The 27,990-nt window shown below is 47.4% G+C and overlaps 1 protein-coding gene and 3 non-coding genes across 4 annotated transcripts; 3 read left to right on the top strand and 1 right to left on the bottom strand.

Annotated features, from left to right (window-relative positions):
* Nucleotides 1-3: 3 nt before the first annotated feature.
* Nucleotides 4-27,856, top strand: LOC135823301 (1-phosphatidylinositol 4,5-bisphosphate phosphodiesterase eta-2-like). Its single transcript, XM_065336163.1, has 29 exons — nucleotides 4-768; nucleotides 2,745-3,164; nucleotides 4,217-4,376; nucleotides 4,830-5,632; nucleotides 6,575-6,602; nucleotides 6,880-6,986; nucleotides 7,294-7,357; nucleotides 7,540-7,656; nucleotides 7,920-7,993; nucleotides 8,591-8,682; nucleotides 9,152-9,284; nucleotides 9,608-9,709; nucleotides 10,275-10,379; nucleotides 11,144-11,289; nucleotides 11,897-11,954; nucleotides 12,407-12,563; nucleotides 13,597-13,673; nucleotides 14,883-14,954; nucleotides 15,311-15,451; nucleotides 16,014-16,232; nucleotides 16,761-16,910; nucleotides 17,680-17,827; nucleotides 19,653-19,787; nucleotides 20,987-21,079; nucleotides 21,668-21,750; nucleotides 22,243-22,359; nucleotides 24,435-24,512; nucleotides 24,928-25,015; nucleotides 26,113-27,856. The coding sequence occupies exons 2-29, from the start codon at nucleotides 2,787-2,789 to the stop codon at nucleotides 26,952-26,954; spliced, it is 4,767 nt and encodes a 1,588-aa protein (XP_065192235.1). The 5' UTR covers nucleotides 4-768; nucleotides 2,745-2,786; the 3' UTR covers nucleotides 26,955-27,856.
* Trnaq-uug (transfer RNA glutamine (anticodon UUG)) lies at nucleotides 17,947-18,018 on the top strand. The gene has a single exon. It is a non-coding gene; the product is annotated as a tRNA-Gln (tRNA).
* On the top strand, nucleotides 18,933-19,004 carry Trnaq-cug (transfer RNA glutamine (anticodon CUG)). Its single transcript has one exon. It is a non-coding gene; the product is annotated as a tRNA-Gln (tRNA).
* On the bottom strand, nucleotides 23,475-23,546 carry Trnad-guc (transfer RNA aspartic acid (anticodon GUC)). Its single transcript has one exon. It is a non-coding gene; the product is annotated as a tRNA-Asp (tRNA).
* Nucleotides 27,857-27,990: the final 134 nt, after the last annotated feature.

The following is a 27,990-nucleotide window of genomic DNA, read 5'->3' as shown; positions in this document are numbered from 1 at the left end:
GTACTGTGACTGTGTAGATCTAGGAGTCATTTTGCGAGCTAGCATTCTGATTCATTGAACATGAGTTACACTCACAGTCAGTACCAGTAATATCCGTGAACCCGGTAGATCTCCGGTACTGTCGCCGTGTCGGTAGCTCAACAAGAACTTTGTATTAGTCATTTGGGCAGAGACCGGTACGAGGTAGAGAGAAACGGAGGCGAGCTCTAGCGGTGCACATCATCAGCACACGTTCACCAGCTGAATTTCTGAAAGCACCCCGTTGTGCTGTCGACGAGAGGTTAGCTGCCAATAGCAAATCCGACATTTCGTTCGCAATTATTCTGCAGTGGCACATTTTTAGTTCTGGGCTCAGAGAGCTTCGCCTCCGACGGGTGCAGGTGCAGCGCGCAGACGAACGCATCAAATAATTACCCAGTGCATGCTGGGGCCAGTTGGAGCTGTGATCACCTCAACCACCCTCCGCCACAGTTCACTAGCGCGTCTGGTAACTCGAGTGGGATACAGTATTTCGATAGTCGCAGTTTCCGGAGATCCGAGATTCGACCGCTGGTTTGTTACGCTGCCCATCCGTTAGCTGCACTACCTGCTCCGCGATGTAGCCATCTGCTGAGTTAGCGGTGTGGATGAATTCCGTCGGATGGTACGCGGAACGAGAAGCAACTGAATGAAGTCCGCTTGAGCGATCGTGACGCATCGACATTCCCGTTACAGAAAAGCTGACAGGATAGCTTTTCTAGATCAAGCAAAGGACGAACCATCGGACAGGTAATGGTTATCATGGTAACTATTTTCATACAGTTGTAACACACAACGTTGTAACACACCATATGGAAATTAGTTTGTGCATTGGACGAGGTCGATTACGCACATTTCCGTCCATTCCCGTATTACAATTGTGCTAGGTAAAATCCGACCCAAAGTGCATATTTGGCGCCGTCTACTTGCACGGCCCTTGACGCCCTGGAAAGTGTTTACGAACACAGCTGGGTGTACACATTTACAAGTACAGTGATGTAAATCGGAACTGGTCCAGGGCATCAATTTATACTCCGGGTCGGATTTCGGCAGGGCCGTAGCAGCCGGTCCGGCTGGTCCGGCCTTCCGCCGGACCACTTTTTTTAACACAATGCCAAAAGTGCCCAGAATGCAGCATTTTGCCCCCGAATTTCAACATTTTCCCGGACCCCCCCCCCCCCGCCGGACCACCTCCAACGGCGGTGCTGCGCGCCTGTTCAGTGAGTCCAACTATAGTTACAGAGGATGTCACCGTTCGATTACACGAACTCCGTCGTCAGAATCGACGGAATCCAATTCCATCAATCCTGAAGAGAGAGAGAGAGAGAGAGAGAGAGAGAGAGAGAGAGAGATGGAGAGAGAGAGAGATAGAGAGAGAGAGAGAGAGCGGAATTTCCAATTCTCCCACCAGAATTTACTCGCACAATGTACGTACACAATGCCGCGCCCATGTGCGCATGAGGGTGTATGTGTAATCCTACGTGATCTCCTTTTTCGAATTGTAAGTAGTATGGCATGATCGTTTACTTGTACTTCAACATGATGTTCACAGGACACGTTTTGATAAATTTACGGAAAAAAATTGAAACCAAGCCCATAGAATGGATCATGTTACGTGACACCTTCAACACCTTCCATTGGGATTGAAAGAAGCTACTGAGAGTGAGAGGTATTCCTTGTGTCCGATTTGAAAGGCTTTTTGGGGGAGGGGGGGGGGGGGTGCAAATCCATGCTCTGTACCTATCAGTGTGCTACAGACTGAAGGCGCAACTATTGTCACGAAACAAACGACAAGTGTTGCCATCATGTAGTTGCAAATCGCTGTAGATGTAAAGGACTAGAGTTTCCGAAACAAAGTCCCACTGTGACAACAGTACAACATACTGATCTGTATGAGAAGACCCTATAATACACAAATAGGAAGTATAATTATTATACTTCGACGTACATGTACCGTAACAGTACCGTTGATCCACCTCCTCTCCAATTTCCACCTGTGAAACGATTTCGGCGTGCACGTCAAAATACAGTGTTGAACGAGTGCATGCATTGATGTACACGATATGTGCCGGTGCAGGTATGTCTGTGGAAGAAAATGTACCACAATCCAGCACGGCAAGTCTGATCTCTGGTGCAGTTATGCATAGTGCTGTACCCGAGAACCTTGATCTAGTTCTCGTCCCCTGCCACAACACCAGATGGGAAGCGGCACAGTGTGGAGAGCAGACCACCGGTACTTTAAGTTACATGAGCGGAGTACGGCAGCAAATTGACACTGTGAACGGGATAAGAATATGTATAAAAGGAGGCGCCATCGCCTGTTTTTGTTGCAACTCAAAATGAATTTCACTAAAATACACCTACAGTAATATTATTACGATGAAAAAAGGAGGACGAAATGTTACGAGTTATGACTACCTGTCCACCAACGTAACCAGATCTTATACAGTCAGCGAGTGCGACAGTGCTCCTTGTCAGTTTTGTGTCATTTTGTTGCACTCGCTGACTGTATAAGATCTGGTTACGTTGGTGGACAGCTAGTCATAACTCGTAACATTTTGTCCTCCTTTTTCCACCATAATTTAATAATAATATTATTATACAGCTATATGGCACGGTGTACTCTACTTCTGTACAGGATGTTCAGGTATTACAGCACACACATGTATGCAGCAGTGTGTTGAACATGATGATATTGTTTTACTTATATATGATGTCACCTGCAGGGTCTCTAGAGAGTGACGTCATCGTGACATCATCACTGCGACATGGCAATGGCCAGCGCTTCGGGGACCAGGGACTCGGTGGCTGCTTCCCGGGATACGCTCGCCGTTCCTCGCAGCACCGCAGGGCCTAACGTGGCGGCGAGCAGCGCAGGCGATAAAGCCCGCCGAGCCCTTTATCTGGCCAAGAAACGTCTCCCGAAACATCACCTCCTGCAACGACCATTCAGCCATGAGCCCGGTCATCGATCACAGCATAGTACACCAGTCGAACCGCGGCCGTCAGCTAACAATCAGGGAATTGAGACCTTGAAGAGTGGATTGTTACGCAAACGACCGCGGCATGGCAGGGGTGATTTTGGTCCACTTCGGCTTTTCAGGCTGACGCCGAGCAAGCTCATGTTCTTCCACACAACCCGTCCGGTAAGAGCATCGTGCCTGCATGTGTGTGTGTGTGTGTGTGTGTGTGTGTGTGTGTGTGTGTGTGTGTGTGTGTGTGTGTGTGTGTGTGTGTGTGAGCGTATGCGTGTGTGCGTGTGTGCCAGCCAGTTCGGTTGGGGGGTACACTTATCGCAGATAGTTTCGGGTCTGTTGCCAACGGGCTCGACTGCTTGAAGGTGTAATGTTGTACCTACCACCTTTGTTGGTTTCAGGGTTCGCATACTTTCTATTTGAGGTATACATACCTGTTAACCATGAACTGCTTCTGGTTAGATTACTTCTTGTGTAGTAATGGTGCTAGTAGTGAAGCGTATAACTATCAGATCCACTCTGATTTAGCCACCCACACTAGTAGCAAGTATTACCTTCACTGGGGGCAGGGGTAACTGGAGTTGGATTCCGGGACGGATACCTTGATGCCATCAATCCTTTTTCTGCCCCTTGTCCTCACCCACTTACTGAGGTGTGGTGAGCCCGTAAGTGGGATCATTTCCAAGGCCACCCAGAGTCTTGGGGATTTCAGGGGGTGTCGGTCGTTGGGCGGATCAATAGCCAATTGAGTCATCTTTCCAAGATTCCTTTTGAGTCTCTCTCCCCTCTACCCGGTAGACTCATGTGACCAGTTTTGGCAGTGAGTAACAAGTACACGTGTGTGTGTGTGTACGTGTGTGTGTGTGTATGTGTGTGTGTGTGGCCAAAAAGTAGGGATTCACTGGCCAGAAAAAAGCCACTTCATAGCTGTGTGGTGTAGACCAGGCTGAATAGTGGCGGTCAATTCTTCAGCCTTGCAAGCTGTTGAATGGTGCAATCCCAGCACAAGCTGCTATGGCTTCTGCTGTAGCATCGCTATCATCGCCTCCGGCGATGGGCGTCCAATGGTATGTGTTTACGTGTATCTGTATGTATAGTTCTATAGTGTTACTGCGGGGGGGGGGGGGGGGGGGGAGAAACTCACCGCTGTGCTTTTACAACGCACTCTAAAATTACTCTTTCGGTCCAATGGCTCACAACGGCATTCTGCCTTGTTGTCGCAGGAAGGCGAAGCAGTATCAATGTCTTTAGCTGGCGTGAAGGAGGTTGAAGATTTACTCGGAGATGACACCGTATTCATTGTCCGCGGCGCCAACTATGAACTTCAGTTGAAGGCAGAACACAAGGCAGATCGCACATCGTGGATACTTGCCATATGTGAAGGTGTGTTGATGATCCTTGTACACGTGATTGCAAGCCGGATCGGGAACCGCTGACTTGCTGCTACGCTGTGATCTCTGTCCTACTCTTGCAGAACTGCTGTCGGTGAAAATGTGTTCCATCACTCGCTGGTTCTCACATAATAATTATGATGTTTGATATTAGAGCTCGGGTCGGCATTTCTGAACTATGATTTCAGTTCCAGTCGTTCCCTGGACGTTGAACTGGCATGGATAACGGTGAATAAAATGTCTACTGTATTGACCCGAGTGTAAGTCACATTTAACTTCAAAAGCAATGGAGATGGTGCGACTTACAATCGAGTGTGACTTCTTTGTTCTTACTTATGTTAATGTATTGAAACAGTTTGGCTCAGACGTGAAATGGGCTGCGACATATAATCGAGTTTGACTTATAATCGGGGAAACACGATATGTGTCTTGTGTGTTCTTATAGCTGTGAAGGAATGGGCCATCGATTTCTCACCGTCCGCTGAGTCGTCCGCCCTGGGGGAACCACAATCCGAGGACGAGCTGGCTCATCTGCCGGAGAGTGTCTCTAGCAGATCCCGTTGGGATGACGTCATGGCGGAGGCTATCACGGGCGAGATTGACCTGGATGATTACTGTGTGGTAACTCCGGCTGCCTCACTACCGCACTTGGCCGAGTGTGACTCTGATGAAGACGGCGAAGGCGTCGAAGACGTCATGAACAGTAGTCTTGACTCGAGAAGCCGGAGCAGGGGTTCACACTGCAGCTCCCTGGCCGACAGTTTTAGTGCGCCTAGTGCCCCGTCCGTTCCGGGTGTGCATGTCACGCCGTCGTCGACGCGGCCAGCTCCGGTTGCACTGTCGTCGTCGCCGCACGGGACCAGAGATGTATGCGCCTGCGGTGATGCGACGTGCCGCGGATGTGGCCTGCTCACACCCCCACCACCGGACTCGTACATCTCGTCGATAACGAACCTTTCGGCAGGCGATCGATTGTCCTATGCCAGTATGGATGAGGAGCGCATGAAGCGAAAAGACAACCAGCCATCGGTCATCAACGAGTTCAACCATCGAGCCGGCGGCTCCATGCGCATCACCGTCCGCAAGACCGTCCGTCGAAAGCCCAAATCCATACGACGCCTGCACAAGGGCAGTCAGAACAGCTCCACGTCTGAAGTCATCAGCAAGGTGATCAGCTTTCACGGAGCACGGGACGGCGATGATGTCGCCACCTACGAACCTCATCACCACCACGCCATCAGACGGAAGGTAAGTACTTCAAAGTAAGAAACATACACTGCCTGTTGAGCCAAAAGTAAAATCATAAGAATAGGGGATTGCAGTCTGCGCCTATGGACTTCACCACCACCACCACGCCATTAGAAGGAAGGTAAGTAAAAAACATACAGGCCGTTTACCCAACAGTAAAAATCATACTAGTAGGGGATTTGATATCCAGGTGATCTCAGAGTTTCTGAATGCGTAAACGACTAAAATGTTCACTTGCCTCTTCGATCCTGCAGACTCCCTAGGCCTAGATAAGCGTTTAGTCTTCCGGGAATTAAACCATGTGTTTCATTGCGTACACATACGTATCAACGTATGGGCTGTTCGCAACGAAGGTGAGCACGAGCTATGTCACACGGCAACAAAGAATGCGAAAGAATGTTGAGTTTTAGTAAGGCCGATATGTCCAATTGTCTTACTAGTCACGTCATCATCCAGTAACATTCGGCATTCCTTGTTGCCGTAGGACGTGGCTCATGCTCGTCTTCATAGCGCTTTCCTTCCCCCTCTTTGGACCTTTCTTAACCTGAGCCTTCCAAGTTGGAAGGTTGTCGTCTTGCGCCTCGTAGATGTGTTGGAGCTAGGTGTCAGGTCGTTGACTGTCTCAGTACTCCTTGTCAGTTTTGTGCCATGTTGCCGCAATAGCTGACTGTATGGGATCTGGTTATATTGCATGGTGGATAGTTATTCATAACTTGTAACATTTTTGTTCTTCCTTTTACGCAAGAGAGAGATTGGAAGCTGTGTCTCAACACAGCCTCCGATCTCTCTCTTGTGCCCTATATGAGTATTGAGCACTCTTCGGACAGTGGAGCACGCTACTTGATTCTGTTCTTTCTTTTATCCACTTCACAAGTCGTCATCTGTATTCTCTCTCTGACCTTGCTTCATATCAATGCTATTTGTTGTTGTTCTGATGTGCAGAGGAACAACACGGCTCATTCTGTGGACAGTAAGTATGTAACTGAGACCCTGCCACTGATCATTTCTGCACTGCATACTGGGGGGGGGGGGGGGGGTATAGAACTTCTTCTCGTCATTCAGCTTTGTTTGACTTGTGATGCTTTGCAGGACTGCTGTTTGCTTACACATTTGTTTTAGGTGCGAAACTCACGAACAGAGAATCAACACTGTTCATATGCCTGTAGGAATTTGAAAGAAGATAGTAAAAAAATGTTCTCTTGAAAAGTAGCTTTATACCTTCTTTCCTGGTCTTTTGCTCCATGCAGTTGCTGTGCAGAGTCTGTCACATGCCGACTCATCGATGATCAAGTATCCACGCGGGGGTAACTCTATTCCACATGAGAGGCTCTTCACGTTTGATGTCAAGAACAGAGTAAGTGACCGTCGCGTGCAAGGATAAAATGTAGTTTTCTGTCCAACCACTGGGTTTACCGATTGCTTTTAAACCCCCTCATGAAGGATTTTTGTTGGTCTGTGTGCATGTACTGATGTGCGTGTTTTTGTGATTATTATGTTTACGCGTGTGGGTGCATGTGTGTTTATGTGCATGTGTGTTTATGTTCATGTGTGTTTGTGTGTGTGTGTGTGTGTGTGTGTGTGTTTGTGTACGCATGTATGTGTGTGTGTGTGTGTGTACGCTTGTGCTTGTGTGCATGTGTTTTACGTCTGTGTGTGTGCAGCAAATCCTATGGAAAAGAGATCTGGTCGGCAATCTCAAATCAGGATACAGCGAAAAGAACGCAAGTAAGCTAGTGTTGCGTTTTGACTCGACCCCAGTCAATGGGTACCTGGTGACAATTCGGACATACATAGATTTGATAATGGCTGGTTGTTGCTTTCAGTGGTCCACGCAGCTACATTACGTAGCTGTGTGCCTGTATTACGGTTTGTTGTCCACTTAGCTCTATGCTCCTCTTTCATTTCAGTCAACCTGGACTTGGTTGTGGATGTTCGCTACGGGCAGAAAACGGAGAATTTCACCAAGTTTGCCTGGCCTGAAGTTCGCAAGATCTCTTTCTCACTGATGGTCATTGTCGAACGAGGTGAGACGGAGAACAAATCAGTACCCCATGAATTCACATAATCCATTCATATTGGTGAATTCGAATATTCCATCCATTTCATTGGTTAAAATGTGTGGGATGGAAAATTTTAATGGAAAAAATAGGGGATATGATTGTCAACCCTAGAGTCAGATGAAGCATTCTTGCTCCTCATTTTCCGCATAGCTGTAACAACATGTTACTGAGCTCTTTTAGAGATGTGCATACAAGTACACGCTGGGTTTTCTATCTTTTCTGTTCAGATCGCCACATCCTCATGGAGTCGCTTGATTTGATCCCAGACCGACCGGATGTCTTCAAGAGGTGGCAGCTAGTGGTAAGAGGCTTAAGCCCCCTCCCGTCCCCCTCCCCTCCTCCCGTCCCCCTCCCTCTCCGTCCCGTCCCCCTGCCCTCCCCTCCCCCGTGATTTTTAGGGGGTGAAATAATTATGCCCTTCACTAGGCCCTGGCGGATAATGCTCGAAAAGGTGGCAGATTCTGCTCGAAAAGCAGTGAAATTGGCGGAACCATACAAACCTTATGGCGTGCAGTTCCTCGAATTCTGCTCCATTTCTTTATCCACATACCAAACATGCATGAAACTTACCAAAAAAGTACCGAATTCTGCCAATTTTTCTGCCGGCATTATCCGCCAAGGCCTACCCTTCACTATGTTTCTGGTCGCTGAGTGGAATGCACTTATGCTTCACCCTTGCAATGTTCTTAGTTGATCATTACACACTCCTCGTGTGCAGTGATGGCAGAGTCTACTTTATACTATTTACGCAGCATCTCCGTGTGCGCCAATTGGCTTGCGAAAATAGGGTTGGAGAGGTGAAGGGTGAGGGCCGATCACGTCAGAACGGAAGAACACTACCAATGGCACCTGTGTGCTTAAATCTGTCGTGTGTGCATGCGTTTTCTTCTGCTGCCAGTTAAATCACTTCCTGCCCCGTGCCGTCAAGGGTATTTCCCAGGAGAGCATGAAGCGTGAGCAGGAGATTCGTGACGAGGATCCGGTTCTAAGGTACGTTGCCATTTCTACTGAAATAGCCATCTGGTAAGGTGAGAATAGCCATCTGTTAAGGTGCGAATAGCCATCTGGTAAGGTGAGAATAGCCATCTGTTAAGTGTAGGTCTACCCACTGTAGTTGTAGTTGGTCTCGAAATTGTCGGCCTCCCAGGGCTAAAACACATTTCAACCGCATTAAAATTTCAGCCTGTACTGCTGCTGATTGTATACACTGTCACATTGAACCTTGCAAAACAAAATTTCGGCCACAACAGATTTTCGACCAAAATGCCCATTCCAAAAATAGCTGAACATGAGTATGCGCCGAACATTTGTTGACTCACAGTACTGTTTAGGCGCTGTATGGGTGATGGACGTGTCTGTATATTCGCTGGAATTATGTGACCTACTAAACACACCGCTGTGTGCTAAGTTTTGTGTTCGTGTATTGTTGCTGGTATGTGTGTATACATGCTGCATTCAGATGGTTGTTCCGCGAGTGGGTGTATCTTAACCCAAACACATCGACGGGCACGATTCACGAGACGAAAGTATGGCCGTTCATGGTGCGACTGCTGCCATCCGCATCGCTGCTCTTCCTGAAGAACTGTGTCAGGGTAGGTTGCGCAGATATTATCACACATGTACAGTTTTGTATGGTTCTATTATGTCATGCAGTTCTCCCCCCCCCCCCCCCCTCTCTCTCTCTCTCTCTCTCTCTCTCTCTCTCTCTCTCTCTCTCTCTCTCTCTCTCTCTCTCTCTCTCTCTCTCTCTCTCTCTCGTGCGTAACTTCTTCTATTGCCAATGACAATGCAATACCCCTTTCACGAAAATGGGTATGGGTGATACCTCAGTTGTACTAGATGAGATCCAACGCCAAGTACGAAACTGGTACCCTGGACCATACTTGCCGTTCTTTTTGTTTGATCTTTGTACCAGACGACAAGACAAGTCCAGGCCTGCATGGGAGCGACGCACGAAGATTCGGTCAACGAGGACGGCTTTGTCGTTCTGTTCCACAACATGTGCTCGTTTGGCAGAGTAAGCATACGTCTAAGCCTAATAATTAACCCTATTTTAACCGACTGCTCAATCATCCCAACCTCAGCTGGACAGTTCCGCACTGGACCTAGAAACCTGTGTGCAGCAAAATATAATGCAATACTGTCTGTCGAAGGAATGGAGGGTCAGCCTCCTAGCCTAGACTGTTCTTATTTTCATGTATTACAGTCTATGCACATGGTGTTGGACTGCATGTGCCAATATATATTGAGAGTAGAGTTTAGGTTTTTCCTTGAAAGAACACCACGTCCGGCATGCCTGGGTTGACGACCAGTTGAGGAAAAATCCTGCCTATCATACAAATAGCTGAGTAACGAGATGATGGCTTTCATCATTACCAGCAAAGCTGTATATTGGGTCTCGCATGCTACACGCCTACACTGCAAACAAACTGTGTGCTATAGTAATTGTTGAAAGAAAACCTGCTGCAAGCTCACACCCAAGTCCGTGAGATGTTTCTGTTGCGAGCGTTACCTTAGGAAGGTGCCGCCGTTCTAAGCGTGGTACCCTGCTGACACTACCCTTGTGCTCTTTTGCTGCCCAGCTGAATGCCATCTACTTGACGTACGCGCAGAGCTTCAAGGGCGAAAATGGCGAAGTGATCGGCATGACTGCTCAGGAACTCGTCACATTCTCAGCTCAGAGCCAGGTAAGTAACAGTTTGGTTACCCATAGTTCCCTTGAACGCACAGCATATCTTCTCATATAAAGTGTAGGGATTTATTGCCGTCATGTTCTATGTCTGCCGGTAGCTATTGTGTTTCAGTTTTACGAGTAGAGCAGGAACATCTCCTGGGGTAGATTTGAAGTGGTTCCTGTTTACTTGACTCTGCAAACATGCACCTGATATAAACACTGTATTGCACTGACTGTTTCGTGACGGCATTGCCTGAACAACCTGATTCCTGCGCTTGCCATGAGCCAGTGAGCCGATGCCTCTGTAGCAGTCTGACCTTTTCCCTAAATCAGTGGTACAGTCCTGCCCTAGTGTAGTGGTGATGGCAGAGTTCATGTCATTCTGCTATACATATTCTTGTCCACGGGTTGTGTTTCTATGAGCGGTTTTGCAGTAGTGCTGCATCTTATTCGCACACCCAGACGTTTGCCTTCTGATTTCAGCCATTTACCCTATCGTACAATAGAACTCGCTCAGTTACAGCTACAAGCTCTGATTGGACTGGAACACTGGCTCAGCACAGATATGGTGCAGGCAGGAAGTGCCCTGCTCCATATTGAAAATGTTGAGGCAAGAAGTGTGCAAGAAGTGCACTCTCCTGTTCTCCACGGGGTTCCTCTTTTCAGGCTCCCATTGTGGTCCATACACGTACGTCTTGTGTGTGAAGGTCCCTTGCTGCCCGAGACCGTGTTTTGATGATGTTTCTCATGGCTGACTGACTGTACATGGCTCTGCAGGGTGAGGAACTGACTGAAGAAGAGTGCCTGGAGCTGATTCGCCGCCACGACAAACACTACACTGCCTTCAAGCTGTTCATGTGTGGCAGCGATCCGGCCACGTATCGCCTGAGTCGCAACACGTTGTCCTTTCCGGGTTTCCTAAGGTGGGTGGCTTGCCTGAGTGCTGTTTCAGTGAAATGCACCCCCCCCCCCCCCACACACACACAGCCTCCTCCCGGACACACATGCACACACGGGGACACACGTGCACACACGGAGACACATGTGCACACACACACACACACAGATCTGTCACCTTTCTTTTACAACCAGACTGGATGCATTAATAAGACGCAAAAGATCAGATGGGAAAATGTTGAATGTCCTCTACTGGACTTACTACGGCACCATAGCATGGTGATAGTATTGCTGGCCATGGTAGCTGATCCTACTTCAAGTTCTGCCGAATGCTTAACATGCCCGTGAAAAGTGTAAATGCTCTGCTTTTTTTCGGTGCTATGAACTGTGAACTTGCTTGATCCACTCTCCCACTCGATACCAATCCTTTCTTAGCTAGTACTTAAGGAGCATCAAAGGTAAATAGGCGGCACTTTTGAGCCCCCATCCTCCACCCCCCCCCCTCCCTATATGCCTTCCTTCCCGACCCCCATAACTTACTCCACTCTTCAATCTCATCGCAATACGATGATCTAACGAAAACACGAATTACGCGTGATTGTGCGCAACTGTTTGTGTTTTTGTGTCATGCAGTTTGCTACGCAGCAGCTATGGGCACATTCAAGACCAAAGCGAGTTGGTAGTCAATCAGGTAAGAAAAATATTTTTACGATAAAACTACAACGACGACGGTGAAGACGACGACAACAACAAGAACAACAACATTTTTTCTTCTTATAGGCCATAGGCCATCGTGAGAATAAAAAATCAAAACTACAACATTTACTTGTAGAACGCGCATCAAGAAAATTCGTAGCCCCTGCTCTTCTGTCGTTTTCCTCAAGTAGTACACTCTGAATGGAGTAGGCAGTTGTTAATGATAAGGCTGAGATAATTAACATGGGGTGCTGCTTGAATGCTAGCTCCGCTATCCGTGTATGCACCATGGCCGACAACATGTGTTCCTGGTTGTCGGTATCCCCAACATTGACAAAATTTAATGTGAACACTACCTTCCATTTCAAATACGTGCCCTAGCTACGCCATACCGATTATGAATGTTAATAACTCTGTATTGTTTGCACGTGCTATTTGCCTCCGCAGGACATGACAAAGCCACTGTCGAGTTACTTCATCAACTCGTCGCACAACACCTACCTGACCGGTGATCAGCTGAAAGGCAAGAGCAGCCCGGAGGCCTACATCCTTGCCCTGCAGCAGGGCTGTCGCTGTTTGGAGCTGGACTGCTGGGATGGACCAGGTAACTGTGTATGTGTGTGTGTGTGTGCGTACGTGCGTGTGTGCTCATGGTGTCCTTAGCTGTATTGACCCTGTCTACGAGGTGGCGATGATACCAATACTGTCAACTTCGGTTACAACGACTGCGGATATAACGACAATTCGCGAATAACGACAGAATTTCCATGCCCAGAGCAAAGTCCCATCCAACTGTAATACATATAATGAGACTTCGGGTATAACGACACTTCGCGAATAAGGACACTTTTCTGATGCCCCGCCGAGTGTCGTTATAAGCGAAGTTGACTGTATACAAATGGAAGCCTGGTCCTGTGAAAACTGCAATATCAAGTGGCTTCCATACTGGTATTGCGTTTTGTATGATTTTCTAAACCCTTTCCATGATAACAGGTGTGCTGCGGAAAAGTCCCAACTGAAAGGTTTGCAATAGAGTGGGTTCACACCTATCACATAACCATATGGGACAGGCATGCTGGCTCCAGCTCCAGCCAACCCATGCATCTACTGGCCGCGTGATTTCGGCCATGTTGGTTCCACTGTGCACATACCATGGTCACTTTGTGCACACATCTAGTCACTTGACAATGATGTGTAAGCAGCGTGTAGCGTGTAAAGGTAAATGTATGGCGTGCTATGATATTGCATATGCAGTAGCACTAAAAAAAAAAAAAAAAAAAAAAAAAAAAAAAAAAAAAAAAAACTCATGAAGACGTACCCCCGATTGGCAGCAAGAAAGTGTGCTGTGTATCCGAGGTACATGTACTTCTTATCCCAAACTACTTCAGTATGGAACTATGGATAGACACACCTGTGCTCCGGACAATTTCCATACTAAGCAAAAATACAAAGCAGGTTTTAAGTCTATTCCCCGTTCTATTATAATTTTTGCTTGATGATCGCGCAAGCGTGAAACTCTGAGTTGCAATAAAATTCTGTTCCACCTTACTTCTAAGCAGGAATACATGTATGTATTATCCGTGTACGTATTTCTGATTATGTGAGCTCCACTGTACGGTGTGTGTCCTTACTGCCAGACGGTGATCCTATCATCTACCATGGCCACACGTTCACAACACGAATCCGTTTCTTGGACGTTGTTAAGACGATAAAGGCAAGTGATCACATGCGTTTTGCATTGTTCTTCATTAAAAAAATGCGACTTCAACTTGACAAGCAATTTTAACCACCTGCTGAAGTAAAATATAATTTGTTGTGTTTTGTGTTAAGATTCAGGGTAAATGTTTCCGAGTTTGAGTGTCCTGGTATATAGGTAGAGATCGGCTATAGGGTTGGCGGTTATAGTGCTATCAGCTTCAAAATCAAAGCAAAAGTATCTTTTCCACTCTAACTAAACCGGTTAAAACAATAGGAGGACAGAGGAAGTGTTTTTACTCAGAGTTAGTGCGTGAAACTCTGAGTAAAAACACTTCCTCTGTCCTCCTATTGTTTGAACCAGCTCTACCACTCGGAATTGAGCACTCTCTTGGACAGCCTGGAACCTCTCTGTTTTAACTAAACCGGTTATAAGAGTAATCGGTTATAGAAATATGATCGCCTATTGTGATCAAATTCTCACTTCAAAACCACTCAATTGCATACATTATGGATCGTTTATAGTAATTGATGGTACCCACTGGAAGCTTTGGGAAACTGAGATTGTGTGTATGCTGTGTACTACCAGCATTGTGGTCATAGGGTAGATACAGGTTTTTTTTTTTTTGTACTTTACAAGTCTCGGTATGGTATTTACATGTATGATGCACGTCTATTTCTGTATGTCATAATGACAAAGTCGTAAAGTTATCACTCACATACCTTACTTTGAAGTCACAGTACTACCCTGTCCAATCGCATGTAGTGTTATTCGTCTCAGTGTAGTGATCAAATCACACTTCTTCAAACACCAACGCTATAACAGATCTCTACCCGTACTAAGATCAACGATGGGTGGAGTCATGATAAGTGAAACCCCTAATTGCTGGGGGAAACTTCTTTTTATCCAAACATGCGCCCACAACCCATTATGCTTGTCAAAATGCTTGCATTGTCACACAGAGTTGAGATATGCACTGTAGACACAGATTGTGCACACTCCGATCCATTATCATTGTGAAGGTATCACTGATGTCGTCAGGATGACGAGTGACGACTACACTATACACATCATAATACAGCATCCCTGGTGTGATTTCAGCATGCTGGTCACAATCAATAGTTTTCAGGTTTTCCTTTGCACCTCCTTACTTTTAAAGCCACACTATCTCTGCATATGGCGACTATTTCCAACTTATGCTCTTTCGCCTCCTCCTCGTTCTTGCAGGAATATGCTTTCCGCGCCTCCGAGTATCCGGTAATCCTGTCACTGGAGAATCATTGCAGTGAACCACAGCAGGTGAGGATTCTTTTAATGTTTCTACCTATCAGTCACATGAATATGTTACTTCAGGGTCATGTGATATGTGCACTAAGCAAAGTGGAGATGCATCACTTGTACAGAGTCAACATCTTTCTCGCTGTGTTTGGAATCTATACCCGTTCATCTTTCAAAACACTCTCCAAACGGTCTCTGAACTACACCAATCACTAAAAGAAAAAAGAGATAATCGTTCGAATGTTCGGGCAGGACCTATCTTCAGGATCTTCCGACCGGGTGGAGAGTGCTGTGAAGATGTATGGGTATAGTGGATGGTGGAGTCATTGCACTTTGAGAAGTGTGTTGAAACTTTTGAATCTGTTCAAACTGCTCAGAAACGCATGGCGGAGATCTTCCAGAATGTTCTTGGCGAGATGCTGGCTACGGACGTCTCTTTGGTCGATGAAGAACAGTGTCGGCTGCCTTCACCGGAGCAGCTGAAGCGGAAGATCATTCTGAAAGGCAAGAGTGAAAAGGTAAAGGCGGCCGTGATGAGAAAGTCGGTACAGCCATCAAACCTATCTTACTGTAGTCATGTCGGTAAGACAGAGATTTGATGTGCAGTGAGCGGGGAGGCAGGGTGGTGGATATGGTTGAAATTGGGTGATCTATGACATGCACATATTGTGCAGAGGTTAGCATGTGAGACCATCAGAAGACCAAACTCTGCCTTTAACTTTTAAGGGTTATGATCTCAACCTGCTGATGTTTCCTTCTCCTCTAACATTGCTTTTATGATACAAATACATACCACAAAATATGCATCGGCAGTTCTGAACAAGCACCGATGCCCATACATGCTGTTGCAGTGAGTACCTGTGAGGCTCCTGACTATAATCGAGTGGGGTTTAGGCACAGTCATGGGGGGGGGGGGGGGCTCCCCCTAGTCTTTTTCAAATTATGTATCATTGTATCGTTTTCCGTGTCTCTTCCTCTCGTTTCTTCTCCCCCCCCCCCCCCCCCCCCACTCTCTCTCTCTCTCTCTCTCTCTTCTCTCTTCTCCCTCCCCTCTCCTTCCCTCTAATTGTACACTGTCAGGCAAAAGCAGCTTCAGCTGCAAGCAAACCCAGCCTGCTGACAAGGTCACTGACTTCATTGGCGTTCACCATGTCAATTGAGCGAAACAGTTTCAGCCAATCACCAGCTCGAGGAGCCTCGCCAGCAACTGCCTCAAACACGGACAGTGACGGAGACCAGATGGACGGACTCACTAAGGCTGAACGACGAAAAATGATGAAGACGGAAGCCTCATTGGAGGTGAGTAAGGAGGCCACCAGCCACCTACTGTAGATACACATGTGTTGTTTGCCATGTACTTATCGGCCATGTTATCCAGGCTTCAGTACCGTCCGGCGTTTCAAATACATGTACGATCACGTGCATGTATAAGCATTAACCAAAATAAGCTGTGCTTGAACTACAGACATTCTTTGTGTGATAGTGATTGACTTAGAGTCATAATTTAAGCACTCTCTAGCTTGTTGTATGCCGGCAATGTACTCGGCTTAGTTGGCGGCTGGATAAGTGAGATTGTTTAATCTGTGCGTACACATGTGGTGTAAAGGCTAAGTTCATGTGACAACCCGCGGATCTTCGACCAGGACACAGCATAAGTGATAGAGAAATGCCAGCATCATGGGTACAGTGGCCTGAAGAACTCCACACTAACCCACAAGACACATTTCAATCTGATTTGAACAATTAAGGGTCCATGGATCGCTATGGGCTAAATTTTTTAGTTGAATATGGCTGCCTGTACTATCGCTACCATTACCCACTATCCAGACTCGAACTCGCTACATCCAGGCAATCGAGAAGGCCGCAGCGCGTGCGTCTGACACACCGGACTTGACCAACGCAACAGGCACTGTGTGTAAGCAGCCCGACCAAGCGGAGAGGTGGGTGCAGAGTGGAACGGCGGCTGAAGAGAAGGAGGTGAGTATGGTGTACACTACAACTCCCCTAATCCGGCCAGGTTGGGACCGGGAACTGCCCGTACCCCCTTATCCGGGCAGATTGGGATCGTACGCCTTATCCGGGCAGGTTGGGACCGGAGACTGTCCGTACTTCCCATATCCGGGCAGGTTGGGACCGGAGACTGCCCGTACCCCTTATCCGGGCAGGTTGGGACCGGAGACTGCCCGTACTGCCATATCGGGGCAGGTTGGGACCGGAGACTGCCCGTACTCCCATATCCGGGCAGGTTGGGACCGGAGACTGCCCGTACTGCCATATCCGGGCAGGTTGGGACCGGACACTGCCCGTACTCCCATATCGGGGCAGGTTGGGACCGGACACTGCCCGTACTGCCCATATCCGGGCAGGTTAGGACCGGGAAATACCTATACATGTACTCCCCATATCCAGGCAGGTTGGGACCGGAAACTGCCCATAACTAGGAATCACCCATAAAATAATCAGAACATGCATGTTCACCGCATACAAGTAAACATTTGTTTATGCCAATCTATAGTTTTTTGGGCTGTGTTCTGTTGAAAAGCCAATTTTGTAACTCTCGTGCATTTCCTCCTGTCTTGGCTTGGTGTTATCAAGTATTTGGAAAATGGCCTATCCTTTGTTTTCACTCGTGTATAGTACGGAAATGCTCGAGTATTATTCCAATTGGGTGTTTTAAGTGAGGTATATGGCTGGTTGCTTTCTGATGCTGACTAAAGTTGCCACTTCACTGTTCCATGGTGTTCAGATTGAGCAAGAGGAGCTAAGTCATCTGGTCGTGTTCTGCAAAGCGGAGCACTTTCCCGGCTGGAAGGGAACGAAGAATCACTCCTGCTGTCAGATGTATAGCTTCAACGAGGGTGACGCCATCAGACGGGGCAAAACAAATTACAGAGGTAGGCAGTATTCTCATGTGCTCCTCTTCACAATGATTGGGTTTTTGGGTTTTTTTTTTGTTCCCGTGACAATGTTTGGCCTCAATTTGAGATGCTACAATGTGAGGCGAGATATCAAGGGTTCTATGGTGTAATGGTTAGCACTCTGGACTTTGAATCCAGCGATCCGAGTTCAAATCTCGGTAGAACCTTTTTTGTTGCTTAACCATTGACAGATGTCCCTCCCTTGAGGTTGGTTCTAAAGCACGCGTAGTTATTGCCCGGGTCAGTCGGTATCTGAAATCAGATTTCTTTTCTTTTGTGACGACTTGCTCTGTAAATGACTCTATCCCGACATACGCATTTGTGTTTTTAAAGTGGCGGACGCGCAGCACAGCGCTGCACTTGCACTAGCGGCTCACGCTGCATACATGTACTTAGCGCACATTAGATTAACCACCATGACATCGCAATTGTGCACTCATAACCATGTATAAACAATTACAATGAAACAATTCCAGAACGTTATCTTTTCTTTTTTTTACGTTCTGGAATTGTTTCATTTTAATTGTTTATACGTGGTTATGAGTGCACAATTGATATTTTTCATTGCTATTTTACGACTGTTGTCTCCTCGTCGGTTATTTAAACACCATGACATCATTCACATCACCTCTCTAAGCAAGAGTGCTTAACCCGAAGAGTGTGCAACTGCCTGCACAACCTCGATTCAGTGCTGCGACGGCAGAGCTGCACACCACCAGGCAACCAGTGCAAAGTGATCACACAAGAGAGTTGAACCCAAAGCAGGGAAGTTGCGTAAAACCCTGTAACTAATATCTATCATGCACAAGGTGCAAACAGTGTGTACGAGTTTGTCACGTCATGTGAAGTTCTGCTGTCGCAGACCCCATAGCTGAAGTTGCCACACTTGGGTGTTATGTACTCTTGCTATAACCCTTTTTTCGATTTTGTTCTAAAAAGCTTTCCTCTGTATATTGTATACATGTACTGGGTACACAGTACCCACAGGCAACTGGGTCAGCTGCAGTCTTCTCACTTCTATTTCTGTTCCTATCTTTTTGAAGTTTTTAGAGAATATTTTTGGTCTCGGTTGAGTGTGCAGGGTTCTATGGTGTAATGGTTAGCACTCTGGACTCTGAATCCAGCGATCCGAGTTCAAATCTCGGTAGAACCTGATTTTTTTCCTTTTCTTTCGGCCATAGAACATTCCACATGGTGCTTGATGTTTTTGGGCAATGTGTGCGTGCCTGGGTGACTTGATGCGTCTGTAGTGGTGTTCATAACAATTTTACGTTGCTAATCGAATGGACAGCCACCCACAAAGTTAGAACGACTATGAAAAAGGGAGAGCAGAGAAAAGGAAAGATACTAAGCTTGGAAAATGTGGTGAGAAAATACCCGTGCACAATGGCTAGGTAGTAAATGCAAGGTGAGGAACATTGCGGAGACAAGTCTGCACTGTTACATATAGATTGACATCATGTCGCGTGATCTCTATAGATGAGTAGTTACACAAAAATGGCACAAACGAGGTTTGAAGAGTTTGTCGCAACTCAGTGCTTGTTGCACAAGGCAATCATGGGGCGACTTATGACACGTTCAGTGGGACTTGGCCAGTATATAAACCATACAGTTGTTTGGTGAGGGCTGGTAGTTATTGATTCGGCACAGAAAATTGCCATGACGTTATTGTGTCAAGCCCTCTCTGCTAGCTTAAGGGCACCTCTTTGTAGACTGCTACTTACACTCTGGGTGCCAGAACCCTAGGATGCTGGTCAATATCCTGCAATCTACTCGCTGATGTTTGTGTAATGCACTGCAGACTTCATTGACTGCACATCGCGGCAGCTCATTCGCATCTACCCCGCGGGGACGCGCGTATCATCATCCAACTACGACCCACAGATGATGTGGAATTGCGGTGCACAGCTGGTTGCGTTGAATTACCAAACTCCAGGTGAGTGAAATTTAATGTTACTTGTGTCTGCTTGGCTCGCACCTGATGCCTGATCTTGGGGTGGTGGCGTCTCATGGAAGAGGAAGGGCGGTTCTTGACTCTCCCTGTACGCGAACCCGTGCTTTTTTTTTTTTGTCTCTGCTCCCTCCTGCTTCATTTCCCTTGACTATTCATTGATAGAATTGTGTGTGAGTTAACCATACATCCTTGCAACACTCTACAAGCGGTCTCTAAGTTACACCACCGGCTGAAAAATGAACTCATTCATTCATTCATTGGTGTAGCATAGAGACGACTTGGGGAGCCTGTGTGGATTCACGGGAAGCGTGAGTTTTGGAAGTCTGGGGGAAATGTTGAACTGTCGCTGCTTGGACGACGACTACACCATAGCTTAGTGGTAGAGAATCGCTGGTCTTTTCTGCTTCCGTTCAGAACTAATGTTCCTCCCTGGCTCAGCACATACCTCATAGTCCAAGCAGATGGATGCCATAGACGACCAGCAATTTAGATAGGAGAGGGATTTGATGACCGGTGGCTCTAGTCCGCCGTGGATATCGTACGCCAGGGTCATTCTGTGGTGCGTGTGTGTGTGTGTGTGTGTGTGTGTGTGTGTGTGTGTGTGTGTGTGTGTGTGTGTGTGTGTGTGTGTGTGTGTGTGTGTGTGTGTGTGTGTGTGTGTGTGTGTGTGTGTGTGTGTGTGTGTGTGTGTGTGTGTGTGTGTGTGTGTGTGTGTGTGTGTGTGTGTGTGTGTGTGTGTGTGTGTGTGTGTGTGTGTGTGTGTGTGTGTGTGTGTGTGTGTGTGTGTGTGTGTGTGTGTGTGTGTGTGTGTGTGTGTGTGTGTGTGTGTGTGTGTGTGTGTGTGTGTGTGTGTGTGTGTGTGTGTGTGTGTGTGTGTGTGTGTGTGTGTGTGTGTGTGTGTGTGTGTGTGTGTGTGTGTGTGTGTGTGTGTGTGTGTGTGTGTGTGTGTGTGTGTGTGTGTGTGTGTGTGTGTGTGTGTGTGTGTGTGTGTGTGTGTGTGTGTGTGTGTGTGTGTGTGTGTGTGTGTGTGTGTGTGTGTGTGTGTGTGTGTGTGTGTGTGTGTGTGTGTGTGTGTGTGTGTGTGTGTGTGTGTGTGTGTGTGTGTGTGTGTGTGTGTGTGTGTGTGTGTGTGTGAGTGAGTGTATGTTTGCATGTGGTTGGGTGCTTGTTTGTGTGTGAAGATATCCCTATCATGCTCAACCATGCCAAGTTCCGTGCCAACGGTGGCTGTGGATATGTCCTGAAACCAGCTTGTCTCAGAGAACCAGAGTCAGGTAAGCACAGCTAGTCGAAAAAAAGTCGCTAGTACAGAGCATGGAAACGGAAAGTTGAGTCGTAGGTTGACTGGCACGGTGTGTGATCCAAAATTACGCAACAGAATAGTGTTCATCCGACAGACACTGTCCAGTGCAGGGGCTGGAAGTGTCGTCAGACACTAGTGTACGATCAATGTTATACGTCTTCAGTTAGAAAGAATGGTCCTACGGATATGAACCACCAATATAGCTGGATCTTTAAGTACAATACCCGATTTGAATGACACAAGTTATGCTTATGCCCTGGCCTGATTGAGAATTGGACCACGGCGCATGTGAATACCAAAGGCATTGTAGACAGATAGCAACTACTAGATGTACACTAGAAGCCTTACACCCCATGGACTGATAATGTCCTTCTGTACTTGAATCTCGTACTACTTACATGTACCGTCTTACTAAGTCTTAGACATGTTTCACTGTAGTTCCCGGGCTAAAGTTACTGTCTGATGTGTCCAGCCATTGAAACTTTTCCTTGTGCCTGCGATGGTCCCGATGACTATTGCTATCACTGTTGCGTGTTCCTGTGCTAATGTTTGTGTGCAGAGGATAACCGGTATCGGCAGTACAACCCATTCGACATGTCCTTACAGTTACACAGTGTCAATCACATGTTCCTGGAGATCAAGGTCAGAAAAGGGATGGATCTTCTATCAGGATATGCACAGAATTGTATAACTGTTTGAATACTCTACATGCACCTGACTTAAAATGGCCTGTGACCGAACTTTGCTCAATTCCCTCGCCAATGTGCGCTATCATGGATTGTGATTTGTATTAGTCTGCTCATATTTTTACTCATTCTTCTGTGTATCATTGCAAACTGCAATGAATCATGACCTAAAGGCCTGATCAATCATTCTCTGTACTGTGGTTCTGTACGTCTCTCTCTCTCTCTCTCTCTCTCTCTCTCTCTCTCTCTCTCTCTCTCTCTCTCTCTCTCTCTCTCTCTCTCTCTCTCTCTCTCTCTCTCTCTCTCTCTCTCTCTCTCTCTCTCTCTCTCTCTCTCTCTCTCTCTCTCTCTCTATCTACCTATCTCTCTCTCTCCTCTCTCTCTCTCTCTCTCTCTCTCTCTCTCTCTCTCTCTCTCTCTCTCTCTCTCTCTCTCTCTTCATGGCTAGGTGATGAGCGGGCAATGTCTGTTCAATCCGCAAGGCAGCTCCGTTCCAACGGTGGAGGTGGATGTCGTCATCAGTGGAATACAGTCCGACAGCGCAAGTGTGACATTTGGTGTTGCGGTAAGTGCTATTCGAATATTTGTGTTAATCAGTCTGAAGTAGCCAGCCCATGGTTGGTTAGAAGGCATCGTTTCCTGTAGGATTGATGAAATGGAATGAGGGATACCGAATACAATATTCTGTACTCAATCCATTAGTACACTGTTATCATAACCTGTAATCTATCTGTTTTGAATCTCAGTAAAGAAAATTGCTACAGGTATGGAGAATGAAGTTGAAGACACCACTGCAGCTGTACTTATGGTTGATTAATAATGGTGGTAAAGACACACCTGGCAATATGGCGGTATATACACGCCTGCCCACACACGCTCTCTAGGCTGCAAAGTTCTGGCACGGAGCTCTCCTTCTCACCACCACCAGTACCATCAGTTCGCGCCTGGCGCCCTAGTCGATTCAAGACTGGCGCTATCCGACGTAGCAGGCTGGTACATTAGGTAGCACATGTCACATGGAAGAGGTATGGAGAAATGGAAATAAAGTGTTGCTGCTGCTGCTGCTGCTGCTGCTGCTGCTGCTCGGAGTATCAAACATCAGCAGACAGAACTGACAGCACTGTTAGGGTGATATAGGCTGCAACAAGCATGGGTACCTTAGTGCACGAGTGCATGATATGTACCAACAGTGTCATATACAGCCAGACCTCGCTTATCCGGTCCTCTTTTGTCCGAATCCTTCGCCATCCGGAAGAAAATCGTTGGTTACCGATTTACAGCACATGGCATGCCTACATACAGTATGTGTGTTTGATTATCCGGTTCTCTCGCCTGTCCGGATATTTTGGTGCAAAACGGATGTGTGCGGCTAAGCGAGGTCTGCCTGTACACATGCGAGAGCTGGGCGGTGTGACCTAGGATGACAGACACCAACAGCACTGAGGGACATACTACCACCTTGTCTGCAAGTTTTAGAGGGGCGAGATGAAGTGAAAGTGGTGAGAGGAGAGGAGAAAGATGTGGGTACGGCCAGCGCTAAAAGCAACAAAAAACCCACATCAGCGCATCGCCTGGAGGGTCACTACGAAGACAGCAGCAGTGCCCAAGTAAATGACCTGTGTATAGATGTAGATGGGACTCGAGAAAAAAAGAATTTAATATCGAGAAAAAAGAAATGTCCTCCCCGGCCGGGAATCGAACCCGGGTCTTCCGCGTGACAGGCGGAGATACTTACCACTATACTACCGAGGATTGACTGAAAGTGTGGATTGAAACAGTTGCATTGATACATGCCATGACAATCGTGTTGGACTCCTTGACGCAAGTCTGGTGATGGTCTAGTTAGCGCAATCCGTAAACATGCAATTGATAGTACCAAGAGTACATAACCCCCAAGAGTGTGCAACTCCAGCTATGGGGTCTGCGACGGCAGAACTTCACATCACGTGATGAACCCGTACACATTCACGTACACGTACACATGATTTGCACTCTGTGCATGATTGACACGGGGTTGTACGAAACCCAGCTTTGGGTACAGCTCTCTTGTGTTCACTTTGCACTGTTTGCCAATGTAACCTTTTGAACCATGTCACGTGATGTGAAGTTCTGCCGTCGCAACACTGCATAGAGGTTGTGCAGGCAGTTGCACACTCTTGGGGTTATGTACTCTTGATAGTATGTTGTAAGCTAGGCTAGTTTTTAGTTTTAGTTGGAATGAAAGCGCATAACGGGACGGGGGGGGGGGGGGGGCAAGTGGTGTGTGTGTGTGTGTTTGTGTGCACGTGTGTGGTGGCATGGGGAAGTCCCCACTACTGTTCTTAGAGATATGGTCTGAAAGCTAGTAAGACGGTGCATGCGTACGTGTCATGTGGTGCTCTCCATATGTGTGTGTGTGTGTGTGTTTGTTTGTCTTTCCATGTGTATGCATGATTGGGTGCAGGTGTGTATGTGTGTGTGCGTGCGCGCGTGCATGCGTGCATGCATGCATGTGTGTGTGTGTGTGTGTGTGTGTGTGTGTGTGTGCACGTGGGTTCGAAGGGGGAACCCCCACTGATGTCCTGTTCTCCTACATTGTCCCCAAGCTGGTGACATACACTAATTCTGTGCTCTCCCTATACCATCCTGTACCCTGTACAGCTCGGTAGCAATACACTGTCACCGGAGTTCACTCCACTCACTGCAGCACCTCCTTTGAGATTGGTCATGCCGGAGATGGTACGTTGTACAGTGTTCGCTTCGCAAGTGAATCAACTATGTACATACACATGAGCATGCATGCAGCATCACGAACGGGCGTACACAAACGCACACAGAAACACGCAAACATACGGAAACATGGGGCCACACTATAGCAATGTTAGTTGCATGTTTTAAGCCTTTGGCATGGGGTTGGTGGATCTGATCTATCCTCCCCCCCCCCCCCCCCCGTCGTTCAGGAGCCGCATCTGACGCCTGATCATGGGGTGGTGGCATCCCACGGAAGCGAAAAGGTGGTTCTTGACCCCGCCACGTGCGCGAACCCGTGCATTCTTTTAGCCTAATAATGCTGTTGTGTTTCCTGAATGACGATCTCAGTTTGGCTGTGTACTGCTTTGATGCTTGATGTGCTGTCTGCCGTGTTTCCTTCCAGTGCACCGTGATGTTCCTTGTCTACCACATACGCGGAAGTCGAGTGCTGTACGCGCAGAACGGCTATCCCGTGACGAGTCTCAAGCACGGTGAGATAAAGAGAGAGAGAGAGTGTGTGTGTGTGTGTGTGTGTGTGTGCACGTGCGTATGTGTGTGCCCGCGTGCCTACTTGTGTGTCCCTGCATGCGTGGCTCCCCTATCCCGGGTAAACTCATATGACCAGTTTCTGGCGGTGTATAAGCGCAAGTACGATAGGTCATATGCAATGGATGTTTTAACTTCAGTTACCCTAACTCCATCTACAGGTACGAGTATCAGTTCGCTCAGGGTTCTAGCCAAAGGAGGGGGGGGGGGGGGGCGCAGCGCCCCCCTACTCTGTTTGCGCGCCCCCCTGTGAAAAATTGCCGCCACCCTACTCATTTTCCGATTTTCGTGTTTTTCATGCATAGATGGTTCATAAAGGCACATTTGTCTTGGGGTGAAGTCAGGGATTCGCCCCATACGTTGCACTTGGTGTGGCAAGACGATATTGGAAAGTGGAAAAATGGGATATAGGGTAACTGTTTCCCATGCCCACCCCCCTACTATTTTGACCTGGCTAGAACCCTTGTTCGCTTAGTTATCAGAAATGGCTGTGGGTCGTGTAACGTAAAAGAGCCTTTTTGTATTATTTGCTAAATGTAGGAACTATGGACTTCAGTTTACAAATGACTGTCAATTGACTAATATGTAGGCACGCGCAGAGGCTGTTTTTTGAATGCTTCAATGATGACACGTTCAGTGAGAACGTGCCTTTCTCCGTAATGTGAGTGGACATTGTGCTGGAAATAATCTTAATGACATGGATACTAGTTTTCAGACCATGTTACTTATCTGATCCGGTCATGAAGGGGTTCGGCCCAGATGGGGTCGGAGAATCAAAGCTGTATTATGCTGTTTGCACTACCTTGATGAGCGGTTCTACTACTACTGTATTAGCATTTCCGCGTTGAAGTGGAACAGCAGGATGCTGAGTCCACAGCTGCGCGTACGCTGAATGGCTTGGATGAGAGGAGAGAGGAGAGAAAGCAGCAAGGCACGATAACAATAAGAGAAACAACCTACATGTACATGTGCTGTTCTATGCAGTAGAGTTGACTATACCTGTTCTCCCCGTGTTTCTCTTCTTTGTCCCTCGCTTCCTCAGGAATACGATACGTACCAATGCTCTCGCCATCTTGCCAGCCACTCCCGCACAGCGGTCTCTTCGTGAAAGTGGAGGACGTGGCCATGACTCTCGGCAAGAAGCTGCAGCAGGAGCGCCTGTCCCTGGGTGGTAGTAGTGAGGGCACCTCTCAGCCTTCGTCTCTGCAAATGCAATCGCTCGGCTCACTCCAGGGCCAAGGCCGTAACTCGCTGACATCGAACTCGCTACTGTCGCACTCGCCGCAGACATCGCAGAAATCCGTCCCGATCGGAATCCCAGAAGAGGACGAGGATGCTGCCACGTCTATGCAGACAGCAAAGGCAACAGCAGCGGATGACATGAGTCCTGCACGTGATCGAAGTGCGAAGAAGTGCATGTCCGCTCCGGGTAGGCCTACCACATCCTCGGTGCGAAGCACTCGTACGGAGACATCCGATATCGATGTGATGGAGGCGCTCCCCCCGTGGGCAGGCACGCTGCAGCGCTCGGCTGATAGCGCAGCTGATGTCGGAGAGTATGCAGATGACAGCACGGATGGTCCTGAGAATGCTACGGCATCTGCTGCTTTTTCCTCAGCTGCTGGTGGTGATGTTGCTGGTCGGGCTGAAGTCAAAGAAGAATCGAAGCAGCAACGTAGCGGTGGTGCGCCGAAAAGGCCCAGTACAAAGTCCCTCAAGTCACTCCCGCGGCAGAAGTCAATGGAGTACGATACACCGCAATGCGCCTTGCTTCATGACCTTTCCGAGTCACCGAGCATCGAGACGAACTGCTCGGACACTGCTGAACAGTGCCGCGCACCACCTCCCGACATACTTATCGATGGGCCGTCGACGCTTGTCTAAGTATACACCGAAGGATGATGAACATTGCTCAAATGTCCGCAGGGGCTTTTTCTGTTGAACACGCTTTTAGGAGTAATGCTGCCATCATACATAGCATGGTACATTTGATATCATGATGATTTTTTTCTAGAAATTAGAACAGTGTAAAAATTGCACAACGGACAAAATCGATAATAATAATAATTATTACAAGTATAGTTACAGGCGCAAAGAATCTACTGGACATGAGCGTTAGGGAGTTAGGTTCGGTTAGAAGTCGGAGTTTAGTACAATTATAGTAAATACTGTTGATGTAAAACCCAAGAAGCGTGGGTTCATTTGCGCCTTTTCCCCATTACTGTTGAAGAACCGGATCTATAGTCTTGCAAGTAGGCTGGCTACTCGTAACTGGTACGTTGAGTTTTAAGAGGCACATACGCTGCTATCAGCAACTAAACTTACTTCAGTACAGGTATCCCTTTAACTTAGTGTTTCAATTTGTTCACAATTATTACTCATCAGTTGGAACTATAGGACTTGAGAGAACGGGTAATGATCAAACGTTCTAGCTCTGGTTCACCAGAACTGCAAAAGCATGGCCCTCTCCAACTAATTTACTTACAATGAGTAATACGAGTTAGATTTTCATCATGCGCCATTCATCTTGGTTTAATTTTGACCATCTGCATTTTGGGGGGGGGGGGAAGCAGTTGCATGCAAATGCACTCCTCGTCTCCTGGACCTTCCATTTCTACTCAATTTTAAAAGTAACGCATCAACGGGATTACTTCAGTTGGCTATTTATTTTTTTCTGTTACAAGTCCAGCACCTCTCATTCTGTGGTATCAAAAACATGCAAGCTACTTCAGTTGAGTCACATTTTTTCATTTATCTATAAAACTTAAAGTTGCTTCTGCATCAAATTTCTTTTCTTGGTTTTTCGTGTCCGGCTGTGGGGTTACACGTGAAACTTGCTATGGAAGTCTGCGAAGTGCGCCGTATATCCCACTCATGGTGTCGTGTATTTGCTTTTCACATTGTTCCTCACCCAGACGAA

The sequence above is a fragment of the Sycon ciliatum genome, chromosome 8, assembly GCF_964019385.1.
Source record: "Sycon ciliatum chromosome 8, ocSycCili1.1, whole genome shotgun sequence".
NCBI classification, from domain to species: Eukaryota; Metazoa; Porifera; class Calcarea; order Leucosolenida; family Sycettidae; genus Sycon; species Sycon ciliatum.
This window is presented reverse-complemented; position numbering and strand designations above follow the sequence as displayed.

Bases quoted from the DNA above. Each gene is read 5' to 3' on its own strand.
- LOC135823301 (XM_065336163.1), top strand. From the start codon at position 2,787: ATGGCAATGGCCAGCGCTTCGGGGACCAGGGACTCGGTGGCTGCTTCC. The intron at 7,994-8,590 runs GTAAGAGGCTTA...TTCTGCTGCCAG, and splicing joins TCAAGAGGTGGCAGCTAGTG to TTAAATCACTTCCTGCCCCG. The intron at 8,683-9,151 runs GTACGTTGCCAT...TGCTGCATTCAG, and splicing joins GACGAGGATCCGGTTCTAAG to ATGGTTGTTCCGCGAGTGGG.